The sequence below is a fragment of the Actinia tenebrosa genome, unplaced genomic scaffold (assembly GCF_029948245.1).
Source record: "Actinia tenebrosa isolate PJP-AT-01 unplaced genomic scaffold, QUT_ActTen_1.0 PGA_scaffold15__27_contigs__length_11533743, whole genome shotgun sequence".
Taxonomy (NCBI): Eukaryota; Metazoa; Cnidaria; class Anthozoa; order Actiniaria; family Actiniidae; genus Actinia; species Actinia tenebrosa.
In genome coordinates, this window is record NW_028292575.1 from 117,663 (window position 1) to 138,562 (window position 20,900).

Below are 20,900 nucleotides of genomic sequence, written 5' to 3' on the forward strand. Positions count from 1 at the left end.
GGCGACTGCATGTTTTAGAGCGAATTTCATAAACCCGTGATATACATTTTTGTTTAGCATATTTAGTACTATTACGCGCTCTAACTCTTTTTTTTCTTTATTTTTTGAATCTGGCTATTACCATCTAATAAGTAACTTTTGTTTCACGGGTTAATGAAAACCACTCTAATATTTCCCTTTTATCGAATTTTGATGTTTTCTTCTCTTCTCCTTCTCTCTTCGGGGAGGCGAGACCAGCTTCTACTCCTCTCTCTCCTCTTCTCTTCTCTTCTCTTCTCTTCTCTTCTCTTCTCTTCTTCTCTTCTCTTCTCTTCTCTTCTCTTCTCTTCTCTTCTCTTCTCTTCTCTTCCCTCACGATTATACCTGCTTACCCTATGCCCTTAATATCTCTCATCTCTTTTCTTTGCAATTCGTTTTCCTTTTATTTCCCTTCCTCCAGAATATATTATACTGCCAAATTAAAAAAAGAGGGATAAAAGAGAAAAGACAAATGCTCTAAAATTAAAAACATTATTAAAAACAGTTTAACAAACAACGGTTTTATCAATCTGTAAACATACACAGTTATAATATATTTTCTTATAACGAATGAAAAAAATTCGAATTGTAACAATATTTTCTTTTTGCAAATAGTTTTATCAAAATAATTTCTGTAATAGCAAATATAATCCCAGCAAAAGTTCGTTACTTTTATATTTATATCTTATAAAATTTGCTTTTGAGTGCAAATTCTCGATTTTGATTTTATCAAAAATTGGTAGCAATACTGTTCATCTATTATATCATTTATAAAACTATTCTTCGTTATATGATTTAAAAACTCCTATTCCAGTTTTTTATTTTATTTATTTATTTCTTGAAGCTTTCCTGGTCTCGTTGACCTCACTGCGCATGTGCATTTAGCTATTGGAAAAGTTAGCATAGTCACTGAAAGAATCGAGGTATTTCTGAATGATTTGGTAGCAGAAGATGTACTGGGTCTGAAAAGTCAAAGAAGAAAATTATTAGCGGCAAAATTGTTTAGCTTAAATATATGTATGCTCTTATTTTAGAATTCTAAATATTTCAGGTCACGCCGACGCAATCTCGTAGCCGGTCCAGAACCTTTATTTCTTACTGCGCAAGCTCGACGAAATTAATATTCGAAAGAAATGTAATGTGGGTACATGATGAGGCAAATATCGCGCGCAATTTCTTACTTTAGTAGGAGCGTCGCAAATACCAACGTACTTTTCCTATTATTTATTTGTCACTCTCGTCTTTTACGCGCAATCAATAGTAAATTATCCTTAATGTTCAATCTGCGCGCAAAAATATAATTGGTTGGAATGAGTCAGGTCTTTGATTGAGTTCTGGTTTCAGTATTTGTTTAGGCTGTCAGTTACTGCGCACAGTTCATACGCTATCTTACCAGTGATTCAACAGCTCCTGGACGGTTTGAACGCATACATTTGACCACTTGGAACACATCGATGACTTGCTCTTGCTTCATTCTCTCCAAAATAGAAGATATTGTACAGAACGTCCCACTTCGACCAACACCATTACTGGAAGAAAAAAAAGACACTTGAGTAAAGAACTTATTTTAGCAGCATTAATTTCTAGGGAAATAGGGTAATTTGGCGTTAGACGAGTCTCACCGCTGACCATGCAAAACGAAAACAAGGAGGTCTGGACAATGTTCTTGGTGAAATTTTTAAAATATGGTTTACAGAAATGCTATTTCCTGCGTTCCGGGACAAAAGAGCAAAAATCGGCCTTCTCAAACTGGGGGGGGGGGGGGGGGGAGGGGGAGGCGGTGCGCAGTCCATCATATTGCCCCCCTTAAATCCGACCCTGAAATACAGTAACGATAGGTACAGAAATTTTCGAGGATCTGATCTGATGGCACCCACCCAGTGTAAGACACCAAAAGATCCTAACCTGCATTGTACGACGACTGGTGTAGCGTTGCTGGACTGTCTTTGGGATTGTTCAACTTCGTTTAGCAAGTCTAACACAGTTTGAGGATTGGCAGGAATACACTTGTCGGCCCATTTCAAGTGCTGCAGATGTTGAACACGAATACTCGACTAAAATAGAAATAAAAGAAAACCAAACCTTAAAAGCTGCTTAACCTCGGAAAACATTGTTTCTTATTATTTTTCCTTGGTGCACAAAAGGGTAAGAAAAAAATAAAAATGTTAACAAGAATTCAACACCTGCGCATGCGCAATGCTGTAGTAAATGTAAAATCATTCGTCGCCTATTGCGCATGAGCACTGATTGCAAAGTGTAATTAGCGCGCTACAGGTTTCACTACAATGATGTCTGGTGCAGTGAAGAAAAGATATCTGTTTTACAAGCAAAATATTTGGAATGCATAGAAACGTTTTACTTTCTTGCTGTAGGATTAGACACACACATGTCTCAACTTCATATGTACTGAATTTGATTTATTCATCAAAAGGTTTCACAGGTACCCGATTCACAGTAAAATCCTAAAACAAAGAGCATTACATTACGATGGTACAATACTGCAAGCAAGTAATGGCAAAGAACTTACCAATTGATGAACACACTGCACGAGAACATAACACATGAAGCTGATGATCACATTAACACTAACACTACAAATGACAACGTGCACACGACGTGACGCGACAGCGACATTAACTGGTTAGCGGACTCACACTGCACAAAACGGCGGGAAAACAGGAATTCTATGCTGTTGAGCTAGTGGCCTCAACACTTGCAGTTAAACATATAACAGAAAATGACGCGGCGAGGTTGAGAAAAAACGGACAGTAAACAATTTGCCATTGTTTCCACTGTGTTGTTCCTGGATCTAAATGAAGTAATCTTTGAATGGACTTACCGACTTATAAGTCACTTTGAACCGCCTTGAAACAAGTTCGCCGATGTCTTGTGAACTGAGTAACTCTACTGTGACATTACCGTATGTCTCTGCTTCTGTTTGCGGCCAGTATTGTGGAAATTGCTGTCAACGTAACAAAACTGCAGTAAAGATGAGAGTATGTGGACCGCGTGGCACTAATGAAATAGTAGAAGATAATATAGGTAAGTTGTAGTGCTTGGGAACGAGGTTATTCCGGGCGAAAGCCCTTGGAATTAAATTCGGAAAAATTAATTTCCGACCTCGCTGGGATTCGAACCCACGACCTTCGGAATTGTACTACTGAGCTAGACAAATCGCACATAGATTTCCATTGACTATCCTCTTATTAATCATAGATGACATCTTAAAATGTTCAAAACTCAAGTGGAACCACGAGCGCAGCTAGATCCGTGCGCCAGCGATTTGTCATTCTATGTGTCTGTCCTCTTATTGATCAGAGCTGTCAGTTGCAGCACTTCGGAATGCAGCTCAATTTGGAGGACAAAATAATAGTTTTCCAATTCTCTTGAGATTAAATTTCTTTTGTTTTGTCCTCTCCAAATTGAGCTGCTTTGACGACACAGATTCGTAGAATCCACAATGTAATATCTTTCCAGATTCCATTAAATGTGGATGTAAAATTTGTTGGCAGGTTGCTTCTTATCATGTCCTCCTGTTCATTTTGTCACGTTTTTAAGACGTACCTCATTTTCTTCTTCGAGTGTGTTAAGCATCACGATCGTTTTGATGTCATAATTCACAACCATGATCCAGAAATCTTCGATGGTGTTCTGTAATGGAGCTTGTGTCAAGATGAAGGCGTTGCGCTCTCTGTAGGCCTATATAGTATACCATGTAATTAGATAATAACAATAATAAATATAAAAAGATGCCTGAGTTGAAATAAAGGGGGGGATTGGGAAACGGCAAGGAATTTTCAAGAAGGTTTCTCTGAGTCAGAGGCCGATAGAATAAAGAAAAAAATTTAAAGTAACTCGTGACCTTTTCGTGTTTCACAACGAGATGACCTTGCAATAAGTTATTGTTCTTGATCGAAAAATACAGTCTGCTGGAGCATGTTAACGGTACCTGCGTATTGTGCACTTAAAGCCGTACAAAATATGCACTAATCGTAACGAAAACAGCCTGTACTCACGTGGTTGAAAGATGCGTTAATGTAGACCGAGTCTGTTTCGGTAGCATCTTCTTTTGTAAGAAGAACTCTGCAGCTATTCACTAAACAATCGTAAAAGAATGGGGTTAAGGTTGCTGTAAACACTGATGAACGATAGGCCTGTGTGTTTGCGCTAAATAGGGGTTTTAATACTCACAAGCTATGACGTCAGGGTATCGATTTTTCGACGCGTTCTCCGCCGCTTGACCGATGTCACACTCGTCTTCTACATAATCAGCTGTGACCAGGTTTAGACGCTGTACACACAATGATATAGATATCTATCAGGTGCATTCCAACTCAAATTGAAGCGAAATATCAAAGAAAGAAAGAAAGAAAGAAAAGTATAGGAAGAGATGGAAAAAGAAAATTTGCAAGGAAAGGAGAGAGGAATCAATGACAATTCACGTGGTTCTATTCATAATTCTTTTCATGTTACTTTAAGACACAATGATTACAAAATAAAACAGGTTTTTCGTTTAATTCGGAAGGCAAACCTCAAATTCTGCAGCAAAACCACTGATTTGTTTCTGTGGGTTGATCGTGGACAGTTTCTTCATGACATTCTGCAGGTTGTGTGCTTGGATCTCCGTGTTGCCACATGTTAGTACTTCAAGTACAGCCAAATGGATAAACACGTACTGCTCCTAGTCACGAAATATAGAGAAAATGTTAAAAATTATTAGATGCATTTGGATGTGTTTTATAGGTAGAGAGCAGCATTTAAGCCATGAAACAATCTAAGAGTAAATAATGTATTATAGCGCAACGAAATCAGTATCCTTACATCAGTTTGAACCATATATGGCCGAGCTTTTCTTATCTTCGCCACATAGTTACAGATTTCGATATTCCGCAACTTCTTGGTTCGATCAAGCATGGCGTCGATAACGATGTATGCACCTGTCCGACCAACACCAGCACTAAAACAATAAAAAACAAACATACGAACATTATAAATATGGCAGACAAGTCTTTCAGCTGATCTAAAATAGTGACGTATAAATGAAGTCACTGCAAAACTGAGGTGTCTTTGACCACCAAAAAATAATAACGGATAATAATTTTTGTACCTGCAATGAACCAGCACCGGGCCAGCATTCTGAGGATTCAATGCTTTGACTTTTCTTCTTAGACCAAGAACGGCAGTTGCATAATGTGGTACTCCTTTGTCAGGCCACACGGTGAACTGGAAGTGTAAGATATTGCGCTGCTCTTGGCTGTTGGCCTGTTTTATCAAAGACAAATAATTAAGGCGTACAATACTATAAGGTACGGAAATACGGACAATCAGGCCTTGAAATTTGTTGCACAACATAGTTGTATTTATTATATTATATTTATTATATAATTACCAATGAGATATCTATTTTTCTCTAATTCGAAAAATTGAAAAATAACACCACTGCGATGGCTATTCAAAAATACACGGAAAGAATTGCCTGAAAAAGGCAAAACATACTTCATTGATATTTATATAATAAACAGAATATTACATGGGCGCTTGGAGATACGAAATTCATCTTCTCGTGTTGAAAATCTCTCACTCGTTCGCTACGCTCACTCGTGAGAGATCTTCTCAACACTCGAAGATAAATCTCCGCGCGCCCATGTAATATCCTCTCTTTATTTTTGCTGCGAAGAGTAGAAAAGAACTTTCGCTCAGCACCTTACAATGCACCAATGTGTTGCTGCACGAACAGCTGCACGACTTTTTGGCCGTATCACCTCACCTTTAAGATATGTTTAAGGCATCAGCTTTGATGATTGTTTTAGAAGAGCTAAAAAGAATCGTGAATTCATGACTTGCCTTTGTTAGCAAGAACGTACGAATGATGTAATCTGGGAACACTTCAGTCTTGTGGTGATTGACAGTTATTTCTCGGTACGTCTCCTTGTTTTCTGGCCAATATTCATGGCACTTTGTCTGCGTAAGACAACAGTAATAGAACCAATCACCTTAGGCGTAATATCTTCCCATTTCAGACCACGTTTCATTCTCTTGAGAATAAGATTCTTTGTTTGAATTGTATCCAGATCCATGTGTCTTCTTATTCGCAACCATTAAACAAAGAAATTATACTCTAGGGAATGACACATGGTCTTGAGAATAAGATTCTTTGTTCGAGTTGTATCCATATTCACTTGTCTCCTCATGCGCAAACATTAAACAAAGAAATTATACTCTAGGGAAGGACACGTGGTCTGAAATGGGGAAACTGAATGAATCTATAATCAACTTAATGTTAGAGTGTTTCATCTTTAGCGTTAACAGTGGATAAGTAATTAAAGATCTTTCCTTTACCTTGCCACCTTCGACTAGGTTGGTCAACATGACTATAGTACAGGTATTTTGCTCCCAAATCATCTGCCAGAAGTCAGGGAATGTCCGTGGTACTGGTCCTAGAAAAGCACGCACAGAGATTACCAAAATCTTTAATATAATATTCTTTGGTCGATCAACATATGAATGAAATATGCTGTACTTTCTCTTGATGTAAGCTAAAGAACTTAATAAAGCTGAAATCTTAGTACGAATGGTAGAAAAAGGAAGAGGACGAGAAGGGAGAAGAAGAAGGAGAATGAGCAGGTCGAATGAGAAGGAACGGGAGAAAGAGAACGAGATCGAGAACGAGGAGAAGAATGAGATGTTTCACACGCAGAACAGGTAACATACCTTGAGAAGCAATGTAAACCTTCGGAGTTCCATCAAAACCCTAAGAAAACCAGCAGAAATAAATTTAAAATAATATAATAGTAAGAATAAACTATCTTACTTTATTCATTGAGCTATATACTTACATCCATATACGAGGCGTTTATGTAGTCAGAATTCTCGTCACCTGTGCGCTCAATAACCACACGAGAATGGTTGTCTAAAATCATTACAAAAAATCTCCATTAAAGTTAATATTCCCCTACAAGAACGAAGAATGATAATCTCTTGATACAAATCAAGTAATTCCAATCAAATGCCAAATCTGCTGCTGCCATCATCCTTCATGTTTGACTACTCGTGCTACTTACATGTAACAATGTTTCCATAACGGTTTTTCTTTTTGTTCTCGGGATTCTTAGCCACGCTTGTTGAGAAAAGATGTGCATTTGGCAAGTGCTGTTGATATAGCAAAGCAAACAAACCCAGTTAAGCTCGAGACTTTTACTTCCTTCAAATTGCCGTATTTTTAGAGGTAAGGGCTATTTTCTGTTCACCTGACGGCAACAATGTTGGATGATAGAAGGAATATAAATAATTTTTTTTTGTAAAATATTTTTTGCTCTGTAGTCAAACTTGGCTCGATGATACAAAATGGCGCAGCCATATTGAATGATAAGAAAAATAAAAATAGTTTTGCATGCGAAAAAAGAAATGTTATAGTGTTCTCTCATCCAACATGGCTTCAAAACCACCATGATCATGCAACAATGGAAGCCATGTTGAATAACAGTACTGAACCATGCATCAACGTGTCTCCAATATTTGTCCCTTAACATGGCTGTCGAGACATGATATATATGTTATTTACCGGCCAGGAGGTCCGGATAGGGAAAAACTGTGCCCAAGGTCTTGAATATACGGACCGAGGCCGTTTTCAAGACCGATGGCACAGTTTTTTCCTATTCGGACCGACTATAGGACGGTAAATAACTTATTTATTTTATACCCGTATTTTTTCTTACTTGTTTTTGTAATCGTTTTGTTTTGTTGTTTAGCGGCAAAGGATACCGGACCGCGAGCGCGGGCAGATACTGACATAATACCGCCCGCTCAAACAGCCAATCAGAAAGAACGATTTTTTTTAGGATACCGGACCGGAAAAAAATAAACTCCTTTATTTGAGTGTAAGTGAGTGTATGTAGAGTAAGAAAATAGTTGCAGACCTTAAATTCTTCCTTAATCCGTGCGTAGTCTGTGGACTTGGCGGTCTTGACATACTCAGCAAATTGTCGTACTGGGATTGGTTTGGCTGCGTTATCCCATGTTTGATCATAGATCTCTTCGTTAGCTGACTCTGGAAGAAAATAATACTGAGTTTCAATATATAATATGTACAGTATTTTAACGTTTGAAAACACTGACTGCAATGAATCGTCCTTTCTCACGCGTTGGCCATCGTTATTTCTTCCAACACGGTAAAACCAAGAATAAAGTATTTTATACCTGTGTGTAGTACATTGACATATTTGTTTGGCTCTTCTTGGCTATCGATAGTGCCTACACTTTCTCTTTCTTGTTGTTCATTGTCTTCGATGTCATCCAGCGCCATATCACTTTCGCGATAATCGTCTTTTGCTTTCCCGTGCTTACTGGAAAAGAATGAATTAGACCAATCAAGATGTGATGCCAGGAGAAATACAACATGAAGTGAAAGGGTATATGGCACAGTGGAATCAAATTTTGTATATGTATTTCCTATACAACAACAACGATCATCGAGATTGGGATATTTCCAATAGCTGCAGGCTTTGCACCATCACGTGATGTCAGCCACGACAAGAGGCAAGAACAATGGAACCTGGTCTAACTGACTTTAATTTACATAAGAAAGAATTCCGTATCTCAGGGGAAAAAGACTATTGTTGTGCCTCAGTCTTGTCATGGCTCTCATCACGTCGTGGCAAAAAGCCTCTCTCGAGACTGTTTTGTCAACCTTACCGTCTGTATAAGAAAAAGCCCAGCGCGACGCATGCAAGAAGAACGAGAAAGCCAAACGCTCCACCAATAGCTTGTCCTGGTACCGGGCTGCTCACTGGTTCTTCCCCTTTGCTTTCTGCACGTGATTAAAAGAAATGACACAAGGTTCTATTGAGGGTTTTCAATGTGATGTCAAATTTAGCCTACCAATATACATTTCTTTGTGCGATCTTCACGAACATTTACAGTTTTGCTAATATCTCTATGACAATTTTGAATATCAACTCGTAAGAAAAAACCTTTATAAAGTAAAAGAATAGGCTTCTCGTAGCCAAGGAATACAGAGAAGGTTCGGAAAGTTTGGCATGATAATCAAAGCTCTTGCCTCAAAAAGAAAACATTAAAACTAAACTAGTGAAGTTTATCCTACCTGCTTTTAGATGTATGGTAGCAATTTTTGCAGCTTTGCCGATATAGACTTTCTGGAAAATTAAATAAATAGGATTGATATTGCTATTGATGTTGTCAAAGCAAAGGATTCGAGCAAAAAATGCCGGATAAAATTAAGTAGGTATGCTGTGTTAATAGTAGGTAGATCATGCACTGAAGTTCATCCAGGTGTTCATCTGCTACCAATGTAAGCAGACGAGGCTTTATCATCTCCTTTCCTTATAAATTATCAGTGCTCCTTTTGGTGAGAGAGTATTTTTTTATAGCTTAGAAAAACAATTACAGCCATTAAATACCATATATATTGTAGGATAAAGACCGGTTTATCAGATCAGACCTATCAATTCACAAGCTCTTACGTCATAGTGAAATAGGGTAAATGCAATTATTACCTTACATTACCTTATTATCGACAGTAACAGCTCTTTCTGCTATAGTGTAAGTTTCTCCCTTCTTCAGAGGCACGTTTCGGTATCCCCCATACACTTTATCGTCACCAACAGTAAACTGTTTAGGGATTGACTTGAAATCGTCAACTTTTATCTTAGCAGCGATGTAATATTCTTGTTTCTTTTCTATAGCGTCTTCGTAGTTATGTATGTCATCTGGTAGGGTATCAACGTTTGTGCTTTTTCCTCTAACGACGATCACGTGATATGAGCTGTGAAACGACGATATATAAATGAGATAAAGAATCATATAGTAAAGCATAGAGAACTCAAGCTAGACCAGAGTGCACCAGGATTATCGAAGGACAAAGGACCAATGGTGGAATACTGGATCAGTGAAAGCCAACAAGCATATTTTTCCATTAAAAGTAAAAGCTGCTTAATATTGGTTTTGAGTTTATTTTAAAGGAACATCAATCGAATAAATATCATGAGACCAGCGAGTGACGTATCTCGATGTTGTTACCTGATTGGTCCATTTTCTGGTTTTACCGGCCACAATGTTACGTTAAAGCTATCTTGTGGAAGATCAACGGGTTTTCCTTCTGGCTGCACTGGAACTATACATAAACGTTAATCAAACAATTAATAAAAATATGTTCAATATATATCATGTCCAATTTTGGGGTTTTTATTCTTTCAACATCCTGCGCCAATATCAAGAAAAAAGAGTTGGAAAAAGCGTGAATTTCATTGGCCAATATCACCCAGTGCGTCTACACTTCGGAGTGTTGCGCAGCGTAGCATAGGTTCAGGATCGAATCACAGTCAGGATTCAATGTTCTAGTAGAAACGCTTTGACCCGTGACCACGTATCTTCTCGTATCTTTAGTGTCTGAGTACGCAAATTTAGACGCGAGATCTAGTGGCCTTCTCGAGGCTGCGCAGAAAACTGGTAACAAGTAGAACGCGCGCAGAGTCATGGGGATGCTTTAGGGGACACCAATCGGAAAGGCAATGAGCTATTCCGAGGTTGAGTAAAAGACAGAGTCGAGTTGGAATCGCAGTGCGTTTTGGGACTGTTTTAATCGACGAAATAGCCACCATCTTGAAAACATGTCCCCTAAAGCAGTTCCACCATGTACTGCAGTGCCAACACAACCCCGTCTCTTGCTCAACTTCGGAATGGCTAATACATTTTTGCACTCTTTATCTGATTGATAACTAAATAAATTCGATGTATGTCACTTAGGAGAGTGCTGGCATATAAAGGAACGACATCTACTTCTCGTAGTCTAACAACACGTACCGTCCACATCAGTGCTAACTGAAGTTGAAACACTTTTGTTGCTTTCGCCGCATTCTGTGATGGATATTACCCAGAATTCATAACTCGTGCCGGGTTGAAGATTTTGGAAGTTTTTATTATTTGCTTGTTCTCCTTTCTGTTCAAATTCCTTAGAAACGTTTCCCCAGTTTTTCCAGTATGGTTTGAAGCCTTTCATGATGATCTACCGAAAAATTGATTTCGGTCACGTTAACATTATTCACTATGTTGGATGACAAGCTATGTAAAAAGACGATGGCTGAATGAAACAAAAACGTTTTATAATATTGAGGTCACGTTAGCATTATCCGCCATGTTGGATGATAATTTATGCAACAAGACGACGCGTGAATGAAACAAAAACGTTTTATAATATTGAGGTCGCGTTAGCATTATCCGCCATGTTGGATGACAAGCTATGTAAAAAGACGACGCGTGAATGAAACAAAAAGTTTTATAATATTGAAGTCACGTGAACAATATCCGCCATGTTGCCCCTACAAAATGGTGGATAGTAATCACTTGAAATAAGGACATATGCGTCTATTTGTGTGTGGAGGATACCTTGTATTTTCTAATCTCTCGTGATACTCCACGGGGTTTGTCCCACTTCAGTTCAATTGTTCTTTTCCCTTTTCCCGCTGGCCGTACATTCAAAGGTTCTCCAGGCTCTGTTGAAGAGAAGAGACAGAAAAGCTGTATACGTTGTCATCAAAAATAAAAAAATAACATTATAGCAAATAAAATCAATCTTAACCTTCTTATTATCTTTATTTCTATAGCCTTCTAAGCTAATGTCATTTATACCTCGTTATTACCACTTACGTGATGTCACAATAAGCACAGTACTGTTGGGTCCAGGACCAGCCTTAGTAAACCCTTTCACATACACGGTATATTGCGCACACAATCTCAACTTGTATATCGTGTACTGGGAATCCTGTGTTGACGCTGTGACAGACGGACTAAGTGATCTTCGCCTTCGATTTCCAATGCTCATCAGTTGCCATGTTACTTCATACTTAGTGACGACGCCATTACTCTGGTCTCTAGGCAACGGTTGCCAGGCGATGCTAAAGGTTGTCTTATTCAATTTTATTGATCGTGTATTTCTTGGTGCGATTGCGGGCGCTGTAAAATAAATTGTATCACCAAGGATTGCGATTCAATACGTTGTTTATAATACCTATTCAATGCTCGTAAAACAATTCTCAGGAATGGAAGTAAAGGTTTGTTTGCAATTTCTTATTCTTATTTCTATTTTGATATTAAGTTAGCTCCGGATTGCTCAGTTAACTTCAACAAACATTGAGACTATGGAAAAGAGCTTCACAGCCTCATCAACCTCATTTTCCATAACGTTGATCAGCAACGAGATAGAAAGTTGAGATCTCTGAGGGCCAACAAACTGCAGCTTATCCTCACAGGAGGAACACAGAATGTAAAATTTTAACAAGAGATTTCACCTGTCAGTTTTATCTACCCATAATAATCCTTGTCTGTTTCATTTTTGTTGTTTCTCAGGTGACAAACTTTATTGAGGTAAATCGAAATTAGTATGATGAAGGCCATTGGTAAATGGTGCCAAACGTCTATAGTTATCATAAATTAAAATAAGAGACAAACCAAATATTTTTAATGGTGGGAATCATGATTGCAAATTAAGGTATATATATTTGGTCAACTCTGATATCGTTTCCATGTACTTACGGTAGGAAGGTACATCACCATTCTCAGAAGCCGTGTAAGGTCCATCCTTAATAGTTGATGCTTTTATGCTAAAGCTGAATTTCGTTTCTCCAGGTACGCTCATTGTGTAAGACAAAGTGTTAATATCTGTGATGTTGATATATTTGTAGATTGAGACACCAGTACCAGTGAGACTGTAATAGATAACGTATCGTGTGATGATGCCATTCTCTTCCTGTGGTTTCTCCCAAGTGATACGGACTCGAGGCACACGAATGTTGCTTCCAGGATCCAATAAAAATGCTTTGGGGTTTACTGGATTACTGGGGGCTGAAGAAGAAATCAAGTTTGAAAGACTATTTGATCAGAAAAGCAGACAGACACAGACAGACAGACACAGACAGATAGACAGACAGACAGACACAGACAGATAGACAGACAGACAGAATGACAGGCAGACAGAATGACAGGCAGACAGAGAGAGAGAGAGAGAGAGAGAGAGAGAGAGACAGAGAGAGAGAGAGAGAGATGTCTTTTATTTAATCTCGGGAAATTTCATCAATGTACAAATTGGTTTTCATGAAAACCGAGTTCATAGGTAATATATATAAAAAATTGATAATAACGTTAAGAATATATAGACAGATTATGAAAAAAATTATCATCTACCCCCCAAAAATATTATAGTAATTAAAGTGTTAAGGACCAACAGACGAAAGATTCCTCTTAAAAGATTTTAAATTATTGGACAGTCTGACACTTTGGGGTAACGAGTTCCACACTTTTGCACCGTCAGACAGGTAGAGAGAGAGAGAGAGAGATGTCTTTTATTTAATCTCGGGAAATTTCATCAATGTACAAATTGGTTTTCATGAAAACCGAGTTCATAGGTAATATATATAAAAAATTAATAATAACGTTAAGAATATATAGACAGATTTATGAAATAAATTCTCATCTACCCCCCAAAAATATTATAGTAATTAAAGTGTTAAGGACCAACAGACGAAAGATTCCTCTTAAAAGATTTTAAATTATTGGACAGTCTGACACTTTGGGGTAACGAGTTCCACACTTTTGCACCGTCATAAGAGAGAGCTCTTTTTAAAAACTCAGTGCTGGGTTTCGGTAACTTTAAGCACTTCTCTCTACCACGAAAATCGTAGGTATTTTCTTGAAAATAAAAGAGTTCCCTTACAGATTTTGGTGCAAGTGCATTTAAAGTCTTAAACATCATTATTGCTTTATGCTCCTTTCTTCTTCTTTGTAAGCTTTTCCAGCCTAAAGAAGTTAAAATATCACTAGATCTGACATCGTAGCTGCTTTTTGTTATTATTCTTGCAGCTCTATTTTGCATTTTTTGCAATCTTTCAGCAGACGTTACTGGTAAATTATCCCATACCACGTCACAATAGTCAAACCAAGGTAAAACGAGAGCCTCATATATGGTAATAGCTGTCTCCAAGGGGATGTAATCGCGGACTCGTCTTATGCCACTCAATCCAGAGGATATTTTTTTACAAATGTAATCAATATGAGCAACCCAAGACACCCGTTCGTCAATCACAACACCCAGAGTTTTTGCTGTAGAGACTCTAGTAATTGGTTTGCTATTTAAATATATGTGTGGTTCGGAGGTAATTTTTTTCAATTTATCGTCAGAAGCAATAAACATGTGCTCTGTTTTAGCTGAATTTAAGCTAAGTTTGTTAGCTTTCAACCAGTTATGAATATTGGAAATATCAGCGTTCACCTCGTCAAATAGAGTCTTTTGTGATGTGCCACAAGTGGTGAGACTTGTGTCATCAGCATACATTCTAGCATTTGAAAATTTGACACTATTTGGCAGATCGTTTATATAAATAATAAATAATAATGGCCCAAGGATTGAGCCTTGAGGGATGCCGCAATCGAGTGTTCTAGAGCTAGATAAGGTATGGTTTATGTAGCATCTCTGACTACGATCTGTGAGGTAAGATTTGAACCACTTTATCGACTCTTCTGCAATCCCATAATAGTATAATTTGTGGAGAAGTATAGAGTGATTTACTGTGTCAAAAGCTTTTTTAAAATCTAGGAAAGTGACACAGTTCAATTTACCTTCATCCATATTGGTAAGCCACTCCGTTGTGGCTTCTAGGAGTGCAGTAGTAGTCGAATGAAGCGGTCTAAATCCCGACTGCTTTTGAGAAAGTAAATTATTTGAGTTTAGATACTCATATAACTGGTTAAAAACTATTCTCTCGAAAATCTTAGCAATAGTAGGTAAGACCGAAATGGGACGGTAATTATTCAAATCATCTTTGTCATTAGCTTTATGAATTGGCGTAACTTTCGCAAGTTTCAAGCCGTTAGGAAAAATCCCTTTATCAACTGATTGATTGAATAGCTTCACTAGTGATTGACTTATTACTGGTGAAGCAATCTTGATGAAATGAGATGGTATACCGTCAAGACCTGTCGCTTTTTTAACGTCAATAGAATTAATGATTTTCATAAGTTCATCAACTGATGTGTGTCGTAAGGTGAATGTTGAGCCAATTCTAATTAGATAATCATTATAAGCAGTCGGTCCATCGGGAATTAAACAAGCTAATTTAGTCCCAATTTCAGAAAAATGACAATTGAATACCTCAGCTATTTCCTTCGAGTCACACATCGATGTATCACCTGTTTTGATAGATGTTACATAAGAGCCAGATTTAGTCCTTCGTGAGAGGACTTCATTAATAGCTTTCCAGACCTCCTTTGAGTTTTTTGAATTTTGTGCAAAATGATTTTCATAATATGACTTCTTGGCTCTTTTTATCTCGTTGTTGACGCGATTTCTAATAGACTTATAATCACTCCAGTCGTCCCTCGAATTCGTTTGAGTAGCTTTTTGTTTCATTTTATCTCTATCGTACATAGCTTTCCTCAAATCAGTTGTCATCCAGGGAGACTTCTTGTTTCTTATTCGTTTTGTTTTGATCGGAGCGTGCGAGTCAAGAACAGAGAGAAATAACTCTTTCCATCTGTCCCACATGTCATCCGGGCTTTCCTTATTATCCAAACAATCCCAAGGGAGTGTTGCTAAATCCATAAGAAACTTGTCGGAGTCAAAGTTTTTAGCCGATCTAAATGAGATCTTACAGTGATTGTTGTTTGTCGGAATTGCTATTTTCCGTATTGTATAAACCAGACTATGGTCACTGATACCAATGTGAACCACTCCACTTCGGACTACCCTATCTGGGCTATTCGTTAAGATCACATCAATGAGGGTTTTACTTTTTTCAGTGACTCTAGTTGGTTCTGTGATTAACTGCGTAAGTTGAAACAATTCAGCAGTCGTATTCAAATAGCGGGTTTGCTGATTAATATTAGTAGATAATAAATCACAGTTTAAATCCCCTAGGATATAAATTTCCTTAAACTCAGAATCTATTTTTGTTAACACATTTTCAAATATATTGAAAAATGAGCGTGTATCATAGTTAGGAGGCCTATAACAGGCTAAAACGGCAAAAGACTTGCTATTTGGCTTCATGATTTCAAAACACAGGGACTCTACTTTATCATCAGTTAAGTCACTACGGTTTTTCCCATTTACGCCCTTTTTCAAGTATAAACAAACTCCCCCTCCATTGCGGTTTCTATCAGACCTATGGATGTCATAGCCTTCGATGCTCACCATTGAACTTGGGATTGATGGATCGAGCCTTGACTCATTTATGCAAAGAAGATCAAAATTTTGCTGAATGACCCATGATCTCAGTTCATCTATATGAGCTACAAGACTAGTTATATTTAAAGAGGCCATTTTAAAACCTCTAACATTAGGAATAGAATGAGGTCTATTATCACCGTCAGACTTATCAATATTAGTATTTGAGACAATACTAGAGGGATGAATAGAGGAATCTGTTTCGTCTAGTGGTTCCTTACCTTTTAATCATGCTTTAGATTTAAGATATTTATTGAAATCTTGCGCAAGGATTCCTATTCCTGCACGATTTAAATGCAGTCCTTTGGTGTTAAGTCCTTTCTCTGTTACATTATGAGAAATATAGTCCCATTCCCGTTCGTTGCAGAAGGCTCTAAGCGATTTGTTCACATCCTTTCTTGCTGTTTCAAGGAGACTCGAGTCTTGGCGAATGATTAATTCAGATATCGCTATTTCACAAGACGGCAGCTGTTTTTCCACAGATTCGCAGATTCCAACTATCCTCTCTGCAATGGCCTTAGATTCATCAGACTTAAGATTATTTGTACCAATATGTACAATAAGATTATTAGGTTTCCTTCTGATTATTGGCTTTATATAGTCCTCCATATCCTCCACTGTGGCCCCTGGGAAGGGTTTTATATTAACTCTGTTTGTCTTGCTTGACATTTTCCAACCTTCGAGCTTCGATATTATAGAATCTCCAATTATAACTGTACTAGTTTTGTTTCTGTCCTGAAGCGAATGGTCCTGGTTATTAGTAGGTAGCTTGTTCTCAGCTTTGTTCTTTGGTGTTGTCTTTTGTTGCTTGGCCTTTTTTTGTTTCCTTTGTACCTTTTTCCAGTTACAATGAGATTCATTCATTGTGTCACTCATACTACTCTCCGGGGTCGTAAGATCAACTACAGTAGCTTGTTTAGTTTCCGTATGATCATTGTTCTTGCATTGATCATTGTTCTTACATTGATCGTTTTCTTTCGTAACTAGCCTCAACGCTGTTAGTAAGCTGGCTTTTTCGTCTTGTAATTTGCATACTTGCTGTTTTTGAATTTTAATTTCCTCCTGAAGATTACAGATAATTTTACGAGAATCATCGTTTTCCTTCTTCATTTGTTGGATATCAAAGTTCTCTCCGTTTTGGAAAGTGTCTTTCAATAAACTTATTTCTTTACGCAAGTCAGTCAGTAAACCGAATAATAATGAGGCAATTTCAGAATCAGTCGGTTGTGAAGGCTCAACTCCTTTTTCTGCAGGACCATCATTCTTGCTTGGAAGAAGTTCATGAAACTTATTCCTAAGGCATTCTTGATTTGGCCCAAAGATTTTCAGTCTAAGTGATGATGTGTAGAATCTTACGGAGCATTCCTTGTCATCGGTACTCACTTTATACGTTATTGCGTTGTGAGCTTTGTCTTCTTTAAAGACGCCATTACTGCCTTCTTGGACATCGAACATAAAATCCACCAAAGATTTAAGTTCTTGTTGCGTACCACGCCAAGTGAAATCGTTATCCTTTTCATCATAACTTAAATACTCAATAAGATTTGCCATTTGGAGACAAAGATTCGATAAAAGCTTTATAAAATGTTGAAGATTACGGAGCGGTTACGAACACGTCTGCATAGACTGAACAGACAGACAGACAGACAGAATGACAGACAGACAGTCAGACAAACAGACAGAATGACAGACAGACAGACAGAATGACAGACAGGCAAACAGACAGATATAGACACACGAGAAATGGTATTGAACCGGCTTACCATCCTGATTAGTTGTTTCCTGTAAAGCATTACTTCGCGGACCATCACCAACAGTGCGAGCGAGAACTTCAAACTCGTATCTCGTGTATTTATCTAGTCCTGAAATTTCTTTGGATGAAGTAAATTCGTCGACAGAAATAGGCGAATTGGATGGCCCTCCTCTTGTCTTTCTGTAGTACACTTTGTACTCCCTCACAACGCCATTCAAGCATTTCGTGTTTGCCGACAAAGGTGTCCAAGTGACAACAATACTGGTCGAGGTGGTAGCTTTGGCTGTAAGAAGCGTTGGAGAACACGACGGAGCTGCGTAAAAAGAGTTTTGAGATTGCTTTGTTTCACTTCAAACATATGGTAACATTTAGGATATTTTTGAAAACAAATTCTTTATTCCGTTTTCTAAAAAGTTCTCGTCCACAAGTAGCGCTTTCGAATCGTTTGCACCGTCCACACGTATCCGTTTTCAACCGTCCCCATCACAGTTCCCTGCGCCATCTTGAAAGGTAGCCGTGCCTTTGCATCAAAGCGAGACGAACGGTGAGCTTGTAATGTGATGGAAACGTGTTAGAAAAAGGTCTCTATCATTGCAAGCTCAACGTTCGTCTCGCTTCGATGCAACGGCTAACGTTCAAGATGGCTCAGGTGATCAGTCGATGTTTAAGTCAATGACTCAATGTTTACCATCTTCCAATGTTCTTTTGCTTGAGGCTTTACTCTCTGGGCCATCATACAGAGTATTCCTTACTAATACCGTTACAGTATACCAAGTATATTTCTCCAGTGAAGTCAACGTCGTTGTTTTCACATCTCCATTTACACGAGCGGTCTGACTAACCCCTCCTCTAGGAGCGTATTTGATCGTGTATCCATCCAGTGGTCCATACAGCGTGTCATGTTCTGTAAACTAACGAAAGGCAAGTGACAGTGAATCAATTATCAAACCGGCAACTTAATGTTAGTTTCTCTTTCTTTTCTGTTTTTTGTTGTCGGTGAAAATTTGCAGCATCTATCATCTCTATTGGTGCGCGCTTCGAGTTTTCAAAATGTTGCAAAAAAAAATCCAAATCAAACTTTCTCCAAGAAATGATCTTATTGTCACAAGACAGTGTTGCCGTTGTTGCTGCGTTACACGATCCACACTGCACCTCTCGCGCCGGTAATACGACAAAAATCTAAAATTGCGGCAAAAGAAAGAATATATCGCAAAGTGTATATGTATCGACAGCTTTTGGGTATTTTCTTTGTTTGTGTGTAGCACGTCACGAAATACGATTCATCCATGTGAGTTGTGCCATTCTTTGGAATCAATTCGACTGCATGATCTTACGGACCCGTACGTACCTTCCACTTGACTTGAATGCTCTGTGACGATTTAGGAACTAAGCTGGTTATGACAGGAACACCGGTAGGCTCTGGAGGAAGGAGGAAAGGACATAGATTGCATTAAGAGAAGGTAGAGATCTGTGACTAACGATACGGTGGTGATACCTCTATTAATTAAGCGGAAACCTTCGAATCTTTTTTCATGGTGCATGATATGCAACTACATAGGGAATTCACAAATGATTGTAAGACTACTGTAATTGATGTTTGAGATAGAACACATTTACAGTGATCATCCATTCAAAATGCTGCATCCCAACACTGTCCAATTTCATAGTTGTCCAATTTCATAGTTGTATCATATATTTTCAAGCAGTTTCACTCATACGCGACTGGATAAATTGGCTCTCACCCTCATTACTTAGACTAGCTACTTACTGGCGATTGATGTCCTTATAACTTGCAAACTGCTCCATAACCCATAGCCAACGACGCTTATCGCCCTCATTTCCACAGAGTAGTTTGTGTGAGGCTTGAGATATGCCAAGTTATAAGAAGATGATGTGCCTCGAACATAGATAAGGGGATTTGAAGACTGATTCTTCAATTTAATGCCATACCACGTGATCTGGCCTGCGTCATCAGTTGGGGTAGGTGCGATCCAACTAAGTGTTATGGATCTCTCGCTTGCAGTGCCGCTGAAAGTTGGCGGCTCCGGAACATCTTAGAGGAAACAAGCATATATGAATAAGCATCAATGTTTTGTTTTTATATATTAGATGTAATAATTTGAACAAGAACAAACATTAAAGGTAGGAAAGTAGTCAGGAAAGAATAGCAAAAGGAAGGAAGGAAGGAAGGAAGGAAGAAAGAGAGGAAGGAAGGAAGGAAGGGAGGAAGGGAGGAAGGAAGGAAGGAAGGAAGGATGAAAGGAAGGAAGGTAGAAAGAAAGGAAGGAAGGAAGGAAGGGAGGAAGAGAGGAAGGAAGGAAGGAAGGACGGAAGGACGGAAGGAAGGAAGGAAGGAAGGAAGGAAGGAAGGAAGGAAGGAAGGAAGGAAGGAAGGAAGAGAGGGATGAAGGGATAGGGTTAGGAAAAGTAAAAACAAGGAAACGAGAAAAGACCCATTGCTAATAGAGAAAACGCAGCAAAATACACGAAGAAACTAAGAAAGAAAGAAAGGAAAGGTGCCATTATATAGAAATCAGAAGTGAACATCACATAATTACTTACTCAGGTTCACCGTCACTTTCCCCGATGCCTCATTCATTCCTCCACTTGGCACGTAGTTTGGATACGTTGCCCTACACGTGTAGAACGTGTTACAGACCACAGCTCGTGTGTTAGGATCTTGTCTTGTACAGTTGTACTTGGACATCACATCTTCAGCAGAGATGAACTGTACTTGTAGGGTTGATTGTGTGGCACCGTTGATCTTTGTTCCATTGTTAAACCACTGGATGTCAGGTGCTGGTTCACCAAGTACACTACATGTTAATGTAATGGAACTTCCTTTGATGCTTGGAAGGATGAGGTCATTTAGACTTATTTTGGGGGCAACGACTGCAA

General features: G+C 38.4%; 1 protein-coding gene across 1 annotated transcript in view; it reads right to left on the minus strand.

The window, feature by feature from the left end:
- Nucleotides 1–496: 496 nt before the first annotated feature.
- The window catches only part of LOC116301704 (receptor-type tyrosine-protein phosphatase S), a 53,075-nt gene continuing 32,671 nt past the window's right edge, over nucleotides 497–20,900 (minus strand). The window contains exons 10-39 of the mRNA XM_089030717.1: nucleotides 20,565–20,894; nucleotides 19,771–20,055; nucleotides 19,351–19,421; nucleotides 18,691–18,913; nucleotides 18,013–18,315; nucleotides 12,565–12,873; nucleotides 11,680–11,985; nucleotides 11,419–11,525; nucleotides 10,837–11,038; nucleotides 10,054–10,147; nucleotides 9,541–9,799; nucleotides 9,119–9,170; nucleotides 8,710–8,824; nucleotides 8,215–8,360; nucleotides 7,935–8,065; nucleotides 7,080–7,167; nucleotides 6,855–6,928; nucleotides 6,730–6,769; nucleotides 6,358–6,455; nucleotides 5,863–5,979; nucleotides 5,126–5,280; nucleotides 4,840–4,975; nucleotides 4,550–4,699; nucleotides 4,210–4,309; nucleotides 4,035–4,114; nucleotides 3,583–3,717; nucleotides 2,858–2,980; nucleotides 1,924–2,072; nucleotides 1,412–1,547; nucleotides 497–980 (exon numbers count right to left, since the gene is read on the minus strand). Of these exons, the coding sequence (XP_088886843.1) occupies nucleotides 900–980; nucleotides 1,412–1,547; nucleotides 1,924–2,072; nucleotides 2,858–2,980; nucleotides 3,583–3,717; nucleotides 4,035–4,114; nucleotides 4,210–4,309; nucleotides 4,550–4,699; nucleotides 4,840–4,975; nucleotides 5,126–5,280; nucleotides 5,863–5,979; nucleotides 6,358–6,455; nucleotides 6,730–6,769; nucleotides 6,855–6,928; nucleotides 7,080–7,167; nucleotides 7,935–8,065; nucleotides 8,215–8,360; nucleotides 8,710–8,824; nucleotides 9,119–9,170; nucleotides 9,541–9,799; nucleotides 10,054–10,147; nucleotides 10,837–11,038; nucleotides 11,419–11,525; nucleotides 11,680–11,985; nucleotides 12,565–12,873; nucleotides 18,013–18,315; nucleotides 18,691–18,913; nucleotides 19,351–19,421; nucleotides 19,771–20,055; nucleotides 20,565–20,894 (4,595 nt within the window). The 3' untranslated portion in view covers nucleotides 497–899. The remainder of the gene's footprint in view (nucleotides 981–1,411; nucleotides 1,548–1,923; nucleotides 2,073–2,857; nucleotides 2,981–3,582; nucleotides 3,718–4,034; nucleotides 4,115–4,209; nucleotides 4,310–4,549; nucleotides 4,700–4,839; nucleotides 4,976–5,125; nucleotides 5,281–5,862; nucleotides 5,980–6,357; nucleotides 6,456–6,729; nucleotides 6,770–6,854; nucleotides 6,929–7,079; nucleotides 7,168–7,934; nucleotides 8,066–8,214; nucleotides 8,361–8,709; nucleotides 8,825–9,118; nucleotides 9,171–9,540; nucleotides 9,800–10,053; nucleotides 10,148–10,836; nucleotides 11,039–11,418; nucleotides 11,526–11,679; nucleotides 11,986–12,564; nucleotides 12,874–18,012; nucleotides 18,316–18,690; nucleotides 18,914–19,350; nucleotides 19,422–19,770; nucleotides 20,056–20,564; nucleotides 20,895–20,900) is intronic.